The 19,932-nt window shown below is 41.3% G+C and overlaps 1 protein-coding gene across 27 annotated transcripts in view; it reads right to left on the bottom strand.

The window, feature by feature from the left end:
• cadps (Ca2+ dependent secretion activator) overlaps positions 1-19,932 on the bottom strand; it is a 314,914-nt gene that overhangs the window by 184,926 nt on the left and 110,056 nt on the right. For all 27 annotated transcript variants that reach the window (XM_018092883.2, XM_018092886.2, XM_012960425.3 and 24 more), the window contains 2 exon segments: positions 19,012-19,248; positions 17,032-17,153 (listed from right to left, as the gene is read on the bottom strand). In XM_018092883.2, coding sequence (XP_017948372.1) covers positions 17,032-17,153; positions 19,012-19,248 — 359 coding nt within the window.

Here is a 19,932-nt window from a genome sequence, read left to right as displayed (position 1 = left end):
GGCCCTATGTAATGGGTGCTGCATTTTGCCATGCAGAGACCTTTACCTACAGGTGCTAAGTGAGAGACAGGGTGCAAAAGACTTGTGTCTATCCGTTAGTTAGTTAGTTAGTTAGTTAGTTAGGTAGACCCGCCAGCCTCCATTAAACAGGAAGTGCTGTTACTGCAAACAGGAAGTAAAAATTTAAACAAGTAAATATAGATAATAAAGGTAATATTAAAAAAAAAGAAATATGGATAAGACCCACAACCTGACCCACTGGCCTGCATCTATACCCATATTTGAAAATCCAACCCACAACCCGTAGGATACCTACGAGTATCCGACCCACTGTAGGACTCTCATCCATAACATCGGAAAACCTTTATTCACTATACAATTATAAAAAATTGCTATATAAATCTAGTACAAGGAGGTTTGGTGCCTGTGTTTTGGAGGTTGATCTAAATCATCTTGTAAGTCAACAACTTCTCCCGATATCCCCACTTACGGGTGGGCAATATCGGGCTAATTCAACTCGGTCATTTGGCCCTGGAGTCAAACAATGGAAATAGAACGATGGGTATAGGTGTCCGTCAGTTCGGACGAGCTGATGCGGTCCCCGATCCATACATGGGCTATCTAAGTCTAAGGGACTGATATCAGCAGCTAGAATCGGTCCGTGTATGGCCACCTTTAGTCTTGTATTGGATCCTTCAGACTCTTCTTCTACTGCAGAGGGATTGTAGCTTTGATTTTCAAAATTAAATAAAGGATAAACATACCCTATTTATTGTATATGTTGCATTTGTATTGCACTACAGGCAGTTATGAAAGAAGGCATAGCTGATGGACAATAGAGTGCATCCCACCTGGATTTAGTGCTGCCATATTGGCTTCTTCAGCAACTGACATTGTTCATCAGCTTCAATAATAGCAATGGCAATTATAGCACAGCCCTGTGTTGCCATAAACATGTTGTTTATGGAAACTCCAGTTTGCTGTATTACTGAGGCCCAATGCCTTATTCTATATGGAAGAATGAAAGCTACTTACAATGGAAATTTCCACATATTAAGCCAAGACATCTACTTCTAATGGCACAAACATCAGACAACAGATCAGAGCGGCTACAAATCACTTGGGTGTGTAATCATATGCACGCTCTTTAGTCAGCTCGAAACAATATTGCCGTTCTCACCCCGCTGCAAATGTCAGGGAAGTGATATATAATCCTTGAAGATTGGGGGGGGGTGAATCGCAAAGTACAATGCTCGGCGTGGCAGAAGCGGCTTTCCAGCCGTCGCTCCTGTTTACTATTAAAAGCTTCATATTTGCAGAAGTGTTCCCAGACCATATGCTATCAGCAAATGTTGCTAACTAAAAACAAACAATCATTTTCAGCTTTTATTCACGGCCCAAATTTCTACAGAGGGAATAAAGTAAAAAATAAACAAAAAATGATCCGGAGCCGTGGATTCCAAAAGCTGGATCTATGTAACCTAACAACATAAAATGTTAGCTAACAGAACAAAATGTCATTCTAGGAAACCTTCCCATATACATATATTGATATTTTATTGATTTAAAAATGACTTACTCTATTGGGCAGGGCTCTCTTCACCTCCTGTATCGGTTACTGATTGCTTTATATGTTACTCCTTGTAGAGTGTAAGCTCTTTTGGGCAGGGCTCCCTTCCCCTCCTGTATCGGTTACTGATTGCTTTATATGTTACTCCTTGTAGAGTGTAAGCTCTTTTGGGCAGGGCTCCCTTCCCCTCCTGTATCGGTTACTGATTGCTTTATATGTTACTCCTTGTAGAGTGTAAGCTCTTTTGGGCAGGGCTCCCTTCCCCTCCTGTATCGGTTACTGATTGCTTTATATGTTACTCCTTGTAGAGTGTAAGCTCTTTTGGGCAGGGCTCCCTTCCCCTCCTGTATCGGTTATTGATTGCTTTATATGTTACTCCTTGTAGAGTGTAAGCTCTTTTGGGCAGGGCTCCCTTCCCCTCCTGTATCGGTTATTGATTGCTTTATATGTTACTCCTTGTAGAGTGTAAGCTCTTTTGGGCAGGGCTCTCTTCCCCTCCTGTATCGGTTATTGGTTGCTTTATATGTTACTCTGTATGTCCAACGTATGAAACCCACTTATTGTACAGCGCTGCGGGATATGTTGGCGCTTTATAAATAAATGTTAATAATAATAATCGCAATTAAAGCAGGATTTTTTTAACCCTCTACTGCACTGCTGACCCAAGTCAGGCCTTAAGTGGCAGTAGCTTGAGGATTCCTCAGGGCGACGGCATAATTAGGGGACCATGGGCCTTGGCTCCTTTACACCCCCACCTGGGACACATGCCGACATTCCTGTGGCTTCCAGGCTCCATGTCTTATGTCTGTTGTGCCCAGTGGACCCTATGGGGGTGAGGGGCGGGCTCAGTTGTAGTCACACCCCCTTCCTATCCTGGTAGTTAAAGCAGTGTCCTAGGGTCAGTAGGCGCAGTTGCATCCATTGACAACAAGGTGGGAGTACAGGGGCATATGCAGTAAGTACTAGTATGGGATCCATTATCTGGAAACCCATCTTGTACCTTGTACTTGGTCCTACAAGACAGTCCTATTGGGTTTAATTAATGTTTAAATGATTTTTTAGTAGGGTATGGAAATCCATATGATGGAAAGACCCCTTATCCATAAAATCCCAGAATCTGAGCATTCTGGATAACAGGTCCCTTACCTGTACCTTAATAGATTATATCTATATGTGCTAGGAATGCACCGCATCCACTTTTTCGGATTCGGCCAAATACCGAACAGAATCCAAATCCTAATTATCATATACTAATCAAGTTTCGGAAAGGTTAAATGTCGGCGCATGAATAGCACACGGCAAAAAAATGTCAAATTCCGTGTTTACTTGACAAAAAGTCACATGATTTTTCGGCCAGAAGCATGGAATACGGCCAAATTCCGAATCCTGCTGAAAAAGGCTGAATCCCGAACCCAATCCGGGATTCGGCGCATCCCTAATATGTGCTCTCTGTTGCATCCATTTTAGAGCGTACAAGGCTTGCAAGCTCGTTAGCAAACCTGTTAATCAGCCGGCTTCTGTTAGATTGTTTGAAAGTCAGAGCCGCGAGGCAGGGAATAGACTAAAGACAGATATTGCTGTCAATACATTTATTAGTAACTTTAAAACCAATGAAAATGTTTGATTAATGTATATTGGAAAGATGCTTAGAATTACAATTACATCCCCTTTAAAAATCTGACTTGCCGAGTGAAAAATATAAGGGGTGGATTCCTAAAACAAATCAGATAAGTTTGCAGTACATGTATAGCCGATCTTAAAATTGGCAACTCTGGTTAGAAGGCCAACAACAGTCACACTAAGGTAGAAATAAATCCCAACACTATAATAAATATATCAACTCAATCGATCAATCAATCAATAAATACATGCAACTCTCAGGTTCCCATCAGCTCATTTTACCGCCGAGAATTTTTTTTTATAACTTTTCCTATAAGTAAACATGATCCATACTTCCAGGATAAGCTAGAGAGCACTTTTATTGTGGCCATAACTCATGGCGTTGGACCATTATCCACTTACAAGAGACATGACATGCTATATTTATAGCCCTTACTAAACAGAGGGGATGGTTGTGTGGTTTAAATGGAAGGTTGGATTCTTGAGTTCTGCAGTTCTCTATCCTATAGGCCCAGGGAAACTCAACATCTTTTTGCTTTGGCTGATCATCCTTTGTTTTGGTTGATCTTCTTTCAACCTTGTTCCAAAAAGAGTCATGTTTCTTTCAGTTGGATCACCCAAAGTTTCAGAAGGACAAGCACTGGTTTTATATCCATAGGCAACTGCCTTTTGTGTACCCCAACCTTGAAAATGATTCTATAATTGCTGCCAGGATGAGCTTCAGCAAGTTTTTTCAGCTGTTCTGACCTACCATGATGAGGGTTTAGAGACACATGAATAACATCCCAGCATGAATTTCAAGTTACTTCAGAAGAGCAAATGGACTGGAACCCACAAGTACCACAGGACCCATCACAAAGTGACGTGCAATTGTCACGTGGAGAATATATATCCAAAGCATTTGTAATAAACAAGGTCAGTGAAACTATTCCCACCTCCTGCCTCAACACAAACTTGTGACTCATGAACTCATTAAGACTCATGAACACCATTTGTAAGTATTTGTTATTGGTCTATAAACACAACATGGGAAAAAATACCTAACTAGCCGGTTTCAGGCTTGTTTGTGTTGAAGAGCCAAGACTTTATTGTTTCTCAGAGTCCCTAAGAACATCAGCCACAGGAGTTTAATTTGTGGCACCATGGCCATACACATACTGATATAATCATACAAAACCTAGTATGATTTTTGGACTCCGTGTGGGCTCCAAATTATTGTCGCAATAATTTTCGTACCATGACAACCGATCGGATAGGTTAGAAGATATCGGTTGGATAAAGATAAAATCTGAGCATGTATTGTGTATCTGACGATATCTTCGGGTGACCTACAATGGAAGCCACTTTCCTATGATTGGTGCCTGCCTACTATTTCATGTTCAGAACATCCTCCCATTTGTATTTTATCCTACAATTTCAGTCTGAATGTTAGTTTTGGATTTAAAAGTACAGGTATAGGATCCATTATCCAGAATGCTCGGGACCAAGGGTATTCCGGATAAGGGTTCTTGCCGTAATTTGGATCTCAATACCTTAAGTCTACTAAACAATCAATAAAACATTAATTAAACCCAATAGGATTGTTTTGCATCCAATAAGGATTAATTATATCTTAGTTGGGATCAAGTACAGGTACTGTTTTATTATTACAGAGAAAAGGGAATCATTTAACCATGAAATAAACCCAATAGGGCTGTTCTGCCCCAATAAGGGGTAATTATATCTTAGTTGGGATCAAGTACAGGTACTGTTTTATTATTACAGAGAAAAGGGAATCATTTAACCATTAAATAAACCCAATAGGGCTGTTCTGCCCCCAATAAGGGGTAATTATATCTTAGTTGGGATCAAGTACAGGTACTGTTTTATTATTACAGAGAAAAGGGAATCATTTAACCATGAAATAAACCCAATAGGGCTGTTCTGCCCCAATAAGGGGTAATTATATCTTAGTTGGGATCAAGTACAGGTACTGTTTTATTATTACAGAGAAAAGGGAATCATTTAACCATTAAATAAACCCAATAGGGCTGTTCTGCCCCCAATAAGGGGTAATTATATCTTAGTTGGGATCAAGTACAGGTACTGTTTTATTATTACAGAGAAAAGGGAATCATTTAACCATTAAATAAACCCAATAGGGCTGTTCTGCCCCCAATAAGGGGTAATTATATCTTAGTTGGGATCAAGTACAGGTACTGTTTTATTATTACAGAGAAAAGGGAATCATTTAACCATTAAATAAACCCAATAGGGCTGTTCTGCCCCCAATAAGGGGTAATTATATCTTAGTTGGGATCAAGTACAGGTACTGTTTTATTATTACAGAGAAAAGGGAATCATTTAACCATGAAATAAACCCAATAGGGCTGTTCTGCCCCAATAAGGATTAATTATATCTTAGTTGGGATCAAGTACAGGTACTGTTTTATTATTACAGAGAAAAGGGAATCATTTAACCATTAAATAAACCCAATAGGGCTGTTCTGCCCCCAATAAGGGGTAATTATATCTTAGTTGGGATCAAGTACAGGTACTGTTTTATTTTTACAGAGAAAAAGGAAATCAGTTTTAAAATTCTGAATTATTTGATTAAAATGGAGTCTATGGGAGACGAGCATTCTGTAATTCGGAGCTTTCTGGATAACGGGTTTCCGGATAAGGGGTCCAATACCTGTACGATTGATATCCAAACATTCTTCAGAAGGGTCGGACTGGAGTATCCTGCCTGGGCCCAGTGGGGCTGCAGCTTTGAGAGCCCCCCCCTTGCAAACTCAAGGCCCTCCTTCTGGCATCCCCCCATCAGCACGAGCTGCGTCATGTACCGCTTGGCTGCCTCCTCTTTAACTTTGTGGCTGTGATTGGGGCAGAGAGGACAATCTGGGTGGGTACGCAGGCCTGGGTCGGTGGGGCCCATCGGGTTTTTTTCCGGCCCAGTCCAACCCTGCTTGTGAGCGTAACTGAAGGTTTGGGAGCTCTGCCTTCTCAATGGCTGCCACTTAACTGCATATTTATTCTTTTCTATTGAATTGCACTCTCTGAGCTGTGCTATAATTGTACCATTATATAAATAATTTCATTTTGTTGAAACTATAATTATGATGTTTACCTTTTTGTAAATGAAACAGAACATTTAATAAAATGATAGAATTTTCACTTCAGACCGGCTGTTCCGCACATCAAACAATGTTACAAGTGCCTAATAATGAGGAAAGAGACGTGAATTTCCTCCGGCGAGCAGCACATTTAATCCATCAGAGCATCAGTGAGGGAATAATGGGCACGCTGGTGTGCGCAGTCAGCGCCTATACGGGAGCCGGAAACGTGACTGCATTATAGGAGGGGAGGAGAGAATCACTTTTGGGCCGGGTTACAGCCAATAAGAAGGGACAGTGCCAGCTGGGAAAGTAAATAATGATTTCAATTAAGATCAGGTCATTTGCTGTGCATTAAATATATTAAAAACTGGGGGGGCGCCTAACATTTTGGCAACTAGTGATTCAGCCTTTCATTCTCCTTTATAGGTAATTGTGTCTAAGTGTGCTCCTTGCCCCTCACTATAGTTGGTGCCGCCCAGTCCTTTCTGCCTTCCAATCCATATCATACACTGCTGCTATTGGCACAGGACAGCCCTACAGTTACCGTCATCCCCAGACCAAGCGGTAGCTCCAGGATTCCCTCAGTGCCCCGTGTCAAACAGAGCAACTCAGTTACACCAGAAGAACACTGGCAACGAAGCCAGACTATATTGCGCCTGGATTGCGCTGAAGCTCACATGCGTGCAGTACCGCCGCTCCCTATACGCAGAGTATGCAGTCTGAGTAGGGCACCAACAGACCAAGTCATCGGCGGCGGCTGCGGCTCCTTCTCTCTTATGCGGTAGCGACAGGCCCTTTTATAAGGTTGCGCCCGAGCGTATGATGTCACACGTCAGCGACGAGGCGCAACCTTATAGAAGTGCCTGTTGCAGCGGCATAAGAGAGGAGCCGCCGACGATGACTTGGTCTGTTGGGGGTACTTTCTATGGGGGCAATTGGGGGCACTGTGTGTGGGGGCTACTGTCTATGGGGGGTACTGTGTATGAGGCAATTGGGGGCACTGTGTGTGGGGGCTACTGTCTATGGGAGGTACTATTTATGGGGCAATTGGGGGCACTGTTTATGGGGGCAATTGGGGCACTGTGTATGGGGGCACTTTCTATTGGGGGCACTGTTTATGGGGGCAATTGGGGCACTGTGCATGGGGACACTTTCTCTATTTATGTATTCTGGGAAAAAAACACTGCATGGCGAAATTTTTTGCGACCACACCCCCTAAATACCACTCCCATTTGACTACATTTGGCAGGTTATTTAAAGTTTGAACACATTTCTGGGAGTTTTGGGGTCTTGTTTAATGTGTTATTACAGTTTTGTTAAAAAAAACTGTAATAACAAATTACAAAAACTGTAATAACAAATTACAATAAATTGCCCATTAAGCTGCACTCAGTTCCCCCAAGAAACCAAAAGCTACTTATTTAGTTAAATGTGAGAAACAATGTTTCTAAGTTCAGGTGAAGATCGTTAAGATTTTTGGGCTCTCTGCCAAAAGCTACTTTTTAATTAAATGTGAGAAACAATGTATCTAAGTGCAGGTATAGCTTGTTAACTTTCTGGGCTGTCTGTCAAAAGCTACTTTTTAATTAAGTTTGAGAAACATTGTATCTTTTTTAGCGTTTAGTGCAGAAGATCAAAGGGAAACGAAAGACTTTTCAGTAAGAATCTGGGACTGCGAAAATCGGGCTTGTTGTGCTGCAGGGTCAGACTGGGCCGGTGGGACACTGGAAAAAAATGCAGAGCCTAGGGTTGCCACCCTCTGATGGTTTTTTCGCAGGGTAGGGGGGTGGGCGGTGATGTCACGGAGGGTGGGTAAGAGGCGGGGATGTGATGTCACTGGGCGGGGCTATGGTCAATCTCAATGAGTCCTCCTGCCCTGTTTTCCTAATTTGGAAAACTGGGCTGGAGGTTTTGACCCAGACAGCCCTTCTGAAAACCGGGCCTGATTGAGCCTGATCATTGGTATCACTGGCCAGATAGTACAGTTATGGGATCCCTTATCCAGAAACCCATTATCCAGAAAGCTCCGAATTACGGAAAGCCTGTCTCCCATAGACTCCATTTTAATCAAATAATTTAGGATTTTAAAACTGATTTCCTTTTTCTCTGTAATAATAAAACAGTACCTGTACTTGATCCCAACTAAGATATAATTACCCCTTATTGGGGCAGAACAGCCCTATTGGGTTTATTTAATGGTTAAATGATTCCCTTTTCTCTGTAATAATAAAACAGTACCTGTACTTGATCCCAACTAAGATATAATTACCCCTTATTGGGGGCAGAACAGCCCTATTGGGTTTATTTCATGGTTAAATGATTCCCTTTTCTCTGTAATAATAAAACAGTACCTGTACTTGATCCCAACTAAGATATAATTACCCCTTATTGGGGGCAGAACAGCCCTATTGGGTTTATTTAATGGTTAAATGATTCCCTTTTCTCTGTAATAATAAAACAGTACCAGTACTTGATCCCAACTAAGATATAATTACCCCTTATTGGGGCAGAACAGCCCTATTGGGTTTATTTAATGGTTAAATGATTCCCTTTTCTCTGTAATAATAAAACAGTACCAGTACTTGATCCCAACTAAGATATAATTACCCCTTATTGGGGCAGAACAGCCCTATTGGGTTTATTTCATGGTTAAATGATTCCCTTTTCTCTGTAATAATAAAACAGTACCTGTACTTGATCCCAACTAAGATATAATTACCCCTTATTGGGGCAGAACAGCCCTATTGGGTTTATTTCATGGTTAAATGATTCCCTTTTCTCTGTAATAATAAAACAGTACCAGTACTTGATCCCAACTAAGATATAATTACCCCTTATTGGGGGTAGAACAGCCCTATTGGGTTTATTTCATGGTTAAATGATTCCCTTTTCTCTGTAATAATAAAACAGTACCTGTACTTGATCCCAACTAAGATATAATTACCCCTTATTGGGGGCAGAACAGCCCTATTGGGTTTATTTAATGGTTAAATGATTCCCTTTTCTCTGTAATAATAAAACAGTACCTGTACTTGATCCCAACTAAGATATAATTACCCCTTATTGGGGCAGAACAGTCCTATTGGGTTTATTTAATGGTTAAATGATTCCCTTTTCTCTGTAATAATAAAACAGTACCTGTACTTGATCCCAACTAAGATATAATTACCCCTTATTGGGGGCAGAACAGCCCTATTGGGTTTATTTAATGGTTAAATGATTCCCTTTTCTCTGTAATAATAAAACAGAACCTTGTAATTGATTCCAATAAAGATATAAATAATCCTTATTGGATGCAAAACAATCTTAGTAGACTTAAGGAATGGAGATCCAAATTACGGAAAGACCCCTTATCCAGAATACCCTTGGTCCCGAGCATTCTGGATAATGGGTCCTATACCTGTACATCTGAATGGCCCAGGACCACATTGGGCTGTGTATGTAATTACCCAGCAGACCAACCAGCAGGCCCAGATTTGTGGGAAGGCCACAAAGTAAAAGGCAGAAAATACAGCAGTTACACACAGATACAATGAATAAGAAAGCAAAGAAAGGGGCACTTAGGGCCCAACATGTCCATAATAATGTTCACTTTAACAAGGGGAATACAGTGTTGTGCACTAACCAACATGCTCAAAGGGGATCAATTGTGTAAGAATATTGTGATACTGTTCCCTAGCCAGGCAGGCTGGAATGAGTGAGCTCTCACAGATTGCTGGGGGGCAGTAACTGGTGTAACCCTGTAAGTGCTGAGTGTCTCCATTCATTATTAAACCCATTTCGCCTACAGGCACCAGATGTTGCACTCACATGTTTTGCACAACTTTTCCACTAGGTGGCAGTGTCTGACTGAATATAACAACTGAGCCTCCGAGCAGAGATGTATTTCACTCTAATTGCCAGGTACGCTATAAACTACAGAAGATGTTAAAAAGAAATATACAGAGGAAGGTACAAGTTAATTATGATGATTTGTTCTGCGTTTTCATTTTTGTTTAATGCTTAATCACAGGTTTTATAACTAATATACATTCCTGCAGAATATGATTCTTTCCTTTTCTTTTAGTTTATACAGAGTAAATGTAACTGAATCAGTGCTTCCCAGCCCATAAAACTGTAAGCTCTTGTGAGCTCCAATTTTTACTGGAACCATAAAAACACATAACACATATAAATGGTCTCAGGACCCCTCAGTGACTGCTAATATCCTTATCATTTACAGTAGGGGGTACATTATCCCTTATAATACATGAGTGATACTCAGAGTTCCCTGTATAACTCAGCCTGCAGCCTTGTGCCTTTATATGGGCACAGAACCCCTCAGTGACTGCTAATATCCTTATCATTTACGGTAGGGGGTACATTATCCCTTATAATACATGAGTGATACTCAGAGTTCCCTGTATAACTCAGCCTGCAGCCTTGTGCCTTTATATGGGGGGCACAGAACCCCTCAGTGACTGCTAATATCCTTATCATTTACAGTAGGGGGTACATTATCCCTTATAATACATGAGTGATACTCAGAGTTCCCTGTATAACTCAGCCTGCAGCCTTGTGCCTTTATATGGGCACAGAACCCCTCAGTGACTGCTAATATCCTTATCATTTACAGTAGGGGGTACATTATCCCTTATAATACATGAGTGATACTCAGAGTTCCCTGTATAACTCAGCCTGCAGCCTTGTGCCTTTATATGGGGGGCACAGAACCCCTCAGTGACTGCTAATATCCTTATCATTTACAGTAGGGGGTACATTATCCCTTATAATACATGAGTGATACTCAGAGTTCCCTGTATAACTCAGCCTGCAGCCTTGTGCCTTTATATGGGGGGCACAGAACCCCTCAGTGACTGCTAATATCCTTATCATTTACAGTAGGGGGTACATTATCCCTTATAATACATGAGTGATACTCAGAGTTCCCTGTATAACTCAGCCTGCAGCCCTGTGCCTTTATATGGGCACAGAACCCCTCAGTGACTGCTAATATCCTTATCATTTACAGTAGGGGGTACATTATCCCTTATAATACATGAGTGATACTCAGAGTTCCCTGTATAACTCAGCCTGCAGCCTTGTGCCTTTATATGGGCACAGAACTCCTCAGTGACTGCTAATATCCTTATCATTTACAGTAGGGGGTACATTGCATGAGTTTCCTGTATGCCTGAAACCTTCTCACATTGTCCACTTAGTAAATGAGGCCCATTATATAACACTGCATATTGTCATTTTGAGGGAATAATGTCTCTTTAGAAACAGAAACAAACGCACAGGAACGCTGAGTCACTGACATTTATTTCTGCAGATCTTTCATTCTGACAGCGCTCAAGCACTTTATTCAGTATAATATTCAGTATAATACTCAGTATAATATTCAGTATAATACTCTGTATAATAGCTCACAATACAGTTTAATGCACAATATATATTTATAGAAGTCTGAAACTCTCTAAAGGATTTTGGTCCCTGGAGTATAAAATTGAGGCAGACTTCCAATATGTTTGGGGTTTTGTAATCTGGGGCAACCTAACTACCCAGGGAATTAAGCACAAAGGGCAACTATACCTACATTTTTTTGCAAAATGTGCTCTTTACATTTCTCTTTTTCTTAGTAGATCTCCCCACCAGTCCTACTACTTGTGGGGCAGAACATGGACTGCAAAGTTCTATTCCCTCCCATGTAGAACAGCCCTGAGTAATATTGTTCTTGCTGTGATGTAACTGTAATTTACTAGAGATTGTTGCTCAGACAGTGCTGCGTACTACTTCTTGAAATTAAGGCAAAATATGCACTGTTAGCGCCACCTAGTGGCCATCTTGTGCTCTTACATCGCTGAGTATGGATCCATTCCCAAGCTGAGGCCTAGCCTATGGTATATTCACATCATATACGAAAGTCTTTCTAACAGTATGGTGGAAAAACAAAATAATACAACCCCCTCAGGCTCCCTTCAACTGCACCAGGTTGTTGCCATCAGAGCCCATGAATACAGGGGTCTGGGAGTTGCACTGGGTCTGTATATCCTCAGTCTTATTATTTACACTTCTCAAGCCAAAGTGGCCCATTTATAGACTTCCGGCCTCTGGTCTTTCCCTTCTGCTTGATCCTTCCATCACAATCCTAACCAGGCCCAATCACAGTGCCAGTGCCGGGCCAAAGGCTAACTTTCTGCCATCTAGTGAGCAATTTAGGGAATTGCCTTGTACATTAAACCATGGCATGCAATAAATACAATTAATACAAATTTCTATTTACTCCTTTTAAAGATTGTTCTGAATTGCATTCAGTGCTACACAGCTTCTTTACCTTTGGCCATGAATGACAATGGCAAAACATGAAACTACTGGCAATTTGGGGCTTTAGTTGTTCTGTTTTGGGCCAATTAGTTGTTTGGTATTACAGGTATTGGACCTGTTATCCAGAATGCTTGGGACCAGGGGTTTTTCAGATCTTTATGTAATTTGTATCTCCATACCTTAAGTCTACTAAAAAATAAATTAAACATTAAATAAACCCAATAGGGCTGTTCTGCCCCCAATAAGGGGTAATTATATCTTAGTTGGGATCAAGTACTGGTACTGTTTTATTATTACAGAGAAAAGGGAATCATTTAACCATGAAATAAACCCAATAGGGCTGTTCTGCCCCAATAAGGGGTAATTATATCTTAGTTGGGATCAAGTACAGGTACTGTTTTATTATTACAGAGAAAAGGGAAATCATTTAACCATTAAATAAACCCAATAGGACTGTTCTGCCCCCAATAAGGGGTAATTATATCTTAGTTGGGATCAAGTACAGGTACTGTTTTATTATTACAGAGAAAAGGGAATCATTTAACCATTAAATAAACCCAATAGGGCTGTTCTGCCCCCAATAAGGGGTAATTATATCTTAGTTGGGATCAAGTACAGGTACTGTTTTATTATTACTGAGAAAAGGGAATCATTTAACCATGAAATAAACCCAACAGGGCTGTTCTGCCCCAATAAGGGGTAATTATATCTTAGTTGGGATCAAGTACAGGTACTGTTTTATTATTACAGAGAAAAGGGAATCATTTAACCATTAAATAAACCCAATAGGGCTGTTCTGCCCCAATAAGGGGTAATTATATCTTAGTTGGGATCAAGTACAGGTTCTGTTTTATTATTACAGAGAAAAGGGAATCATTTAACCATTAAATAAACCCAATAGGGCTGTTCTGCCCCAATAAGGGGTAATTATATCTTAGTTGGGATCAAGTACAGGTTCTGTTTTATTATTACAGAGAAAAGGGAATCATTTAACCATTAAATAAACCCAATAGGGCTGTTCTGCCCCAATAAGGGGTAATTATATCTTAGTTGGGATCAAGTACAGGTTCTGTTTTATTATTACAGAGAAAAGGGAATCATTTAACCATTAAATAAACCCAATAGGGCTGTTCTGCCCCAATAAGGGGTAATTATATCTTAGTTGGGATCAAGTACAGGTTCTGTTTTATTATTACAGAGAAAAGGGAATCATTTAACCATTAAATAAACCCAATAGGGCTGTTCTGCCCCAATAAGGGGTAATTATATCTTAGTTGGGATCAAGTACAGGTACTGTTTTATTATTACAGAGAAAAGGGAATCATTTAACCATTAAATAAACCCAATAGGACTGGTTTTCCCCCAATAACATTAAAGTGAATGGATTTCTAGATTAGACATGAGAAGGTCTCTGTTCGAGGTCATTCTCCATTGGGTTCCAATATGTTGTATGGGAGTTTAATTTACCCCTTACAAATGGCACCCATCTCCCGGCAATGCTAGGAAGCTGGGAGCTGTGGTTGGACCTCTCTACTCATATTGACTGATTTCCAGCCAAACCTGCTGTTTCCCCAGACTCCCAGCAACCCTCAGCCAATGTCTATGAACTGGAGGGCCGCAGATCTCTTGGACCCTTTCCCTGCACTCAGTGTGACGTCTCTTTCTTGCCAAGATCTGTTTCTGTTGCCACCGCACTTTATTCCCATAATTACATATCACAAGGGCTCTAACCCTACCACTCTCTGTGCTATTCCTTTCTCTATCAACTTCTGAGAGCACTTTAAAGTCCAATAATAACACGTAGCAATTTCCTTTTCCTTCTCTCTGGCTCTAATGGTTCCTATTGTCTTACCATTTCCGAATATAAACCCGAGGGTGAGTTTTCAGTACTCATTCATGGTCCAATCACAAACACAAATCTTTATTTTTATTTAATATAATTGCCTTTATTTCAATTATATGACTGGGGGGGAAGGGGATAGAATTTAAAATATGTAATTACACCCCCAGAACAGTGACACGGGGTTCACACACCTGCAGGCAAATAATGAAATACTCATGATATAGAAAATAGTTGTATTTTTTGCCATCATTAACTCTTTCTTGCCTATGCTTAATGAGACCTACCATTGTACACACTCAGTAAGGCTCTGCTTTATAAACCCTACACATTATACAGATATGGGACCTGTCATCCAGAATTCTCAGGTCCTGGGGTTTTCCAAATACGGGGACTTTCTGCTATTTGAATCTCCATACCTAAAGCCTACTAAAAAGTATTTAAAGATTAAATAAACCCAATAGGGCTGTTCTGCCCCAATAAGGGGTAATTATATCTTAGTTGGGATCAAGTACAGGTACTGTTTTATTATTACAGAGAAAAGGGAATCATTTAACCATTAAATAAACCCAATAGGGCTGTTCTGCCCCCAATAAGGGGTAATTATATCTTAGTTGGGATCAAGTACAGGTGCTGTTTTATTATTATAGAGAAAAGGGGAATAATTTTTAAAAATTCGAATTATTTGCTTATAAAAGAGTCTATGGGAGATGGCCTTTCCATAAATTGGAACTTTCTGTATAATGGGTAACAACTGCTGCTTTTTGTGGCCCCACAGTGTTCAGGACCTAGGGCCGCTCCCTCTGATTGGACCCCTAGTATAGAACAGCTGTGGATATGAGATGCTTTTTCTTCTATAAGCTAAACTGCATCTTTATCTGTTCGTTCCCACAGCGGAACTATGGCGAGTTGTCTGGAGATTGCGCCAAAGCACAATTACAAGTGTAATGGGGTCAGTCTATTACCCGCCCGGGGACCTGTCACATCGGCGCACATCATGCCTGGGCAGGAGCAGATAAACTACAGGTCGTGGGGATTTGCTGATGGAAGTGCCAGTTGGAAATTAGATTTCGGAGGATGTCTCTGTGGAAAAACACTACATGGATAGAATGTTCCATTGTGTATCACAGCCTGAGACCCAAAGGTCCCTGGTGTGTGTGTGTATACATATAACCAATATTATATATATATATATATATAGAGCAAAGTTTGTGCCTAGTGGCCCACAGCAATCAGATATTTACTTTCAGAGAGGTTTCACTTGTGGATTGGTTGCCCTGGGTTACTAGACCTGGTGCCAACTCTTATTACATTACTCCACTAGGCTATCATTGTGTCCCTATCTGCCTTCTGTAGTCAAGTGGAAGTTTTACATTTGCTAATCTTGGCCCTACACGGACCCGGCCGCTTTAGACTAAGCTTATAAACCAGTTTATGTGCCTTTGTGAAGGCAGAATCTTGCCTAATAGGTGCTTGGGGCAGAATCTTCTTAGTCCAGGGGACCCCACACCCCTCCTGATTGCCCACTAACCCAACGCCAGCCCCTCCCCTTATCCTTCACCATGATCGGGGGAGGGAGGGCAACAGCGACAGTGGGAGTGGCAGGTAAGGTCTGGGTGGGCGGGGCCCAGAAGGTTTTTTCCAGTGTCCAGTCGGCTTGGTCTGACCCTGGACCTGCCTAACAGAAATCCCTTGCCCCCCCCCCCCCCCCCACTAGGTGGCAAAACAGTACCTTGCCCTTTCTTGGGACTATCTACTGTAAAGGCCGACCAGAAAGCTGCAAATTAATCCCAATTACTCACATGACTTTAATTACATAAAGGTAAGTTAACCTTTGGCAAAAGAAAACATGGTGTCATTAATAAACTTCACGCTAATTGGGAGCGCAGCTTTTGTTTGTACAAGATTATATTGGGAAATATGCTCTGAAATAAAGCGCAGCCTTTATTATCCCTTCCAAATGTCAACAAGGCCATTTATATAACCAACCGCTCTGCGCAGTAAATGATAGGGGAGATCGTGCGGCTTGAGCTTATCTCCCCGCTCTTATCCATCGTATTAAGCTGAGAGGGAATCTGCCATCGGAGATATATTATCAAAGTGATTGCAAAGCTGGAAAGGCTTATCCTGATGTGCTACAACCGGGGGTACGTGCAGAGCCCCCACCCCCTGGTCATTACAAAAGCTTGTCCATAGACTGGATTTCTAAAATTGCTAATAAATCTGCCTCCCCTGGAAACCAACATCCCTGCTTGTTGCTAAGTCCCCTTATGTATAGTTATTAGATCACTGGAAACATCAGGGACAGTTCTAATAAATGCAAGTTACTGACTGGGCTGCCTGGATTGCTTACGGAACACTGCAACCCTGACTGCAGCCAATCACAGCATTAGAATATCTAGAAACTTAGGGGGCATATATATTATAGTGTGTAAACCAACATCACCGGTGATGTTGCCCAAAGCAACCAATCAGATCTTTGCTTTCGTTTTCTAACTTGCAGGTCAAATCTAATTGCTGATTAGGAAGTATGAAAGAAATATGAAATATTAAGAAATATGGCACATTTAGTGATTTTACTATTCAAGCAAACTCACATGGGTTTGGAAGCTTCCGCTTGGTCGGTTTGAAGTTTTTCCCCTCCTTCTACTTCCATGGTACAATAAACAATGCGATTTGGGGCTAATGATTTTAAGCCTTGGACTTCCATTATTACAACCTGAAGGGTAAAAACAGAAAAACAGAATTATCTTTTACTAATCCGTATTAACTTACCAGCAGAACACCTAAGAAACAGCCAACCAATCAGCATCTGCCTTTGGCTGTTATCAACATATTCCCCCTAGGGGCCCCTGTAATATAGAAGCCCTGGGGAAATGTACTTTCTGCCCTTCACTTGATTGTATAAGTTTCCTTTTTGCAAAGCAGCACAAGTCCCACTGCCCAGTCTTCAATTTGTGAATTGCCATCTCCTGCCAGAATTTATTTCATATTATAAAAGCAAAAGAGTGGAATATACAATGGTATCCGTGCCAATCACATTGGATCCCCCTTATGCTGAATGCTTCCAGCTTGCTAATCAGCTAAATAGTTCTCATAAGATTAAAACATTTTGTACTTTTGGCCCCCAGTCAGACACTTCTAGTGAGATTAACCAATCCAAGGTCCATCTTTACATGTGGAGAAGCTCAAAGTAAAATGCGCTTAGTGGGCACCAATCATTTATAAGTGCCAAACCTATGGTGACATTAAGGCAAGATAGCAATGGTAGGATAAGATGGCATGAGTAAGGCAAGACTTATAGAAAGTCAAACTGCCAAACCTATGGAGACATTAAGGCAAGATGGTGACAGTAGGACAAGATGGCATGAATAAGGCAAGACTTATAGAAAATCAAACTGCCAAACCTATGGTGACATTAAGGCAAGATGGTGATGGTAGGATAAGATGGCATGAATAAGGCAAGACTTATAGAAAGTCAAACTGCCAAACCTATGGTGACAGTAAGGCAAGATGGTGACAGTAGGACAAGATGGCATGAGTAAGGCATGACTTATAGAAAGTCAAACTGCCAAACCTATGGTGATATTAAGGCAGTAAAATTAGTCACAATAGTGCAAGCTAGAACGCTTTATTTATTCTGCAGAAAGCTTTACCATACCTGAGTAACCAGCCCTAGAAGCTCCCTGTGTTTGCTTAAGATAGCAGCTGCCATTTTAGCTTGGTCTCAGTAGTGGCTAACATTACACAGATTGGAGGGGGAACAAATTCTGATGGCAAAGGGAGAAACATCTGATGGGAGGGGGAGGAGGACAAGGGAGGGGGAGAGGAGCAAACTGAGCAGACTTGTGACCCTGAAGGATTTTTCTGAGAGCAGGAAGTCTGACACAGAAGAACGTGTTTATACAAAAGAAGACAAGAAATCCTGTGTTTGTTTTGATAGAGAACTCAGTGCAACTTTTCTGCTTATGGCTGTATTTACATAGACCTTTATGATACAGCTTAATTAGTTTTTACCTTTCCTTCTTCTTTGCAGAAAGTCAAACTGCTAAACCTATTGTGACAGTAAGGCAAGATGGTGATGGTAGGATACGATGGCAAGAGTAAGGCAAGACTGGGATGATGGTATGACAGGCTGGCATGGGTAAGGCAAGTTGGTATGACAGGATAGCAAGTATAAGGCAAGGTGATGATGGTATGATAGGATGGTTACAGTTAGGCAAATTGGCAATGGTACGGCAAGATGGTGATAGCGTGACAGATGGCAATAGTAGGGCGTGTTGGTATGGCAAGATGGAGAAAGTAACAGATATCAGTAACAATGTAGCCTGTGGCTCTTCAATTGTTTTAAAAGTACAACTTTTTGCAACATCAGCATCTTTCCTTGTCATCAGCCTATTCACCCTAGTCTTACCCTAAAGTCAGCCATTCTGCCAGACAGTCACCTACTTGCCCTACTGCCAGCCATGCTGCCCTGCCACCCTTTCCCTAACACACCTCCATTCTTTCTACCTACAACTGCTGCTCTGCGAAGACCCACTCTCTTGCCCTGTGTTTGTGACCCCTGTATCACTTACCTCTAAGCTAAAAGCCAGGACAACGTCCGACTTGGACAGTTGGTTCTCATTCTCTTCCCCCATGTCAATGATGGACGTGTTGTGGCTGCGCTTCAGCTTCTGCAGTTTAAATTCCGAGCCCCCTTTAGACACGGGCATGCTCTCCAGATTTGCCATGAGGAGATTCACAGAAGACTTCAGCTCCTCGATGTACATGTTCTCCATTTCTTTGGAGACAAATTTTGGAAATTTGCGTTCCTACAAGTAAGAGTAAGTGTTAAGAGTGAATGATCTTGCATTGTAATAGGTCAGTAATGGTTACAGTGGTGCTCATGTCTTCCTAATGTGCCCTAGATATAAAGCAGCACCCAGCTGTAGGGTGTATGGAAGACATTGGTTTCACAAGCCTTCGTTCACTTTCATTTATTATTTTAGGCATTTTGATGTTCTTGGGGGCTGATACAGTGATATACATACATGGAAGGTCAATAAGCAAAGCTTAGGGTTTGTAGGGTAGCCATTTTGTATGAATCAAAAAGTAGTGGGAAAGTGGAATTTAGCCCTGGGTTATTGGACAAGAAGCAGAGCATAACCAATAGTTCAGTAATACCTGGATTAGTATTTTTTAATCTATTGCATATACTTGAGTATAAGCCTAGTTTTTCAACACCCAAAATGTGCTGAAAAAGTCACCCTCGGCTTATACTCGAGTCGGGTGCCATGGGTCCCTCTAGACTAGCACCCTCTCTCCTTTGTGTGCAAATTAGGCCCCCCGCAACCAGACCCTCCAGTGCCCTGGCCTAGGTTCCCACTAGCAATACTTATTTCCCCTTACATCCCTCCGGGACCGGGTCTGCTGCCAGTTTGCCAATGTGCAATGAGCGTGGGGTAGTACTCATATTGTTTTTGTTGACCCTCTTCTCCACTTACAGAGCTAGTTTA

This window comes from Xenopus tropicalis, chromosome 4, assembly GCF_000004195.4.
Source record: "Xenopus tropicalis strain Nigerian chromosome 4, UCB_Xtro_10.0, whole genome shotgun sequence".
In the NCBI taxonomy this organism is placed as follows: Eukaryota; Metazoa; Chordata; class Amphibia; order Anura; family Pipidae; genus Xenopus; species Xenopus tropicalis.
This window is presented reverse-complemented; position numbering and strand designations above follow the sequence as displayed.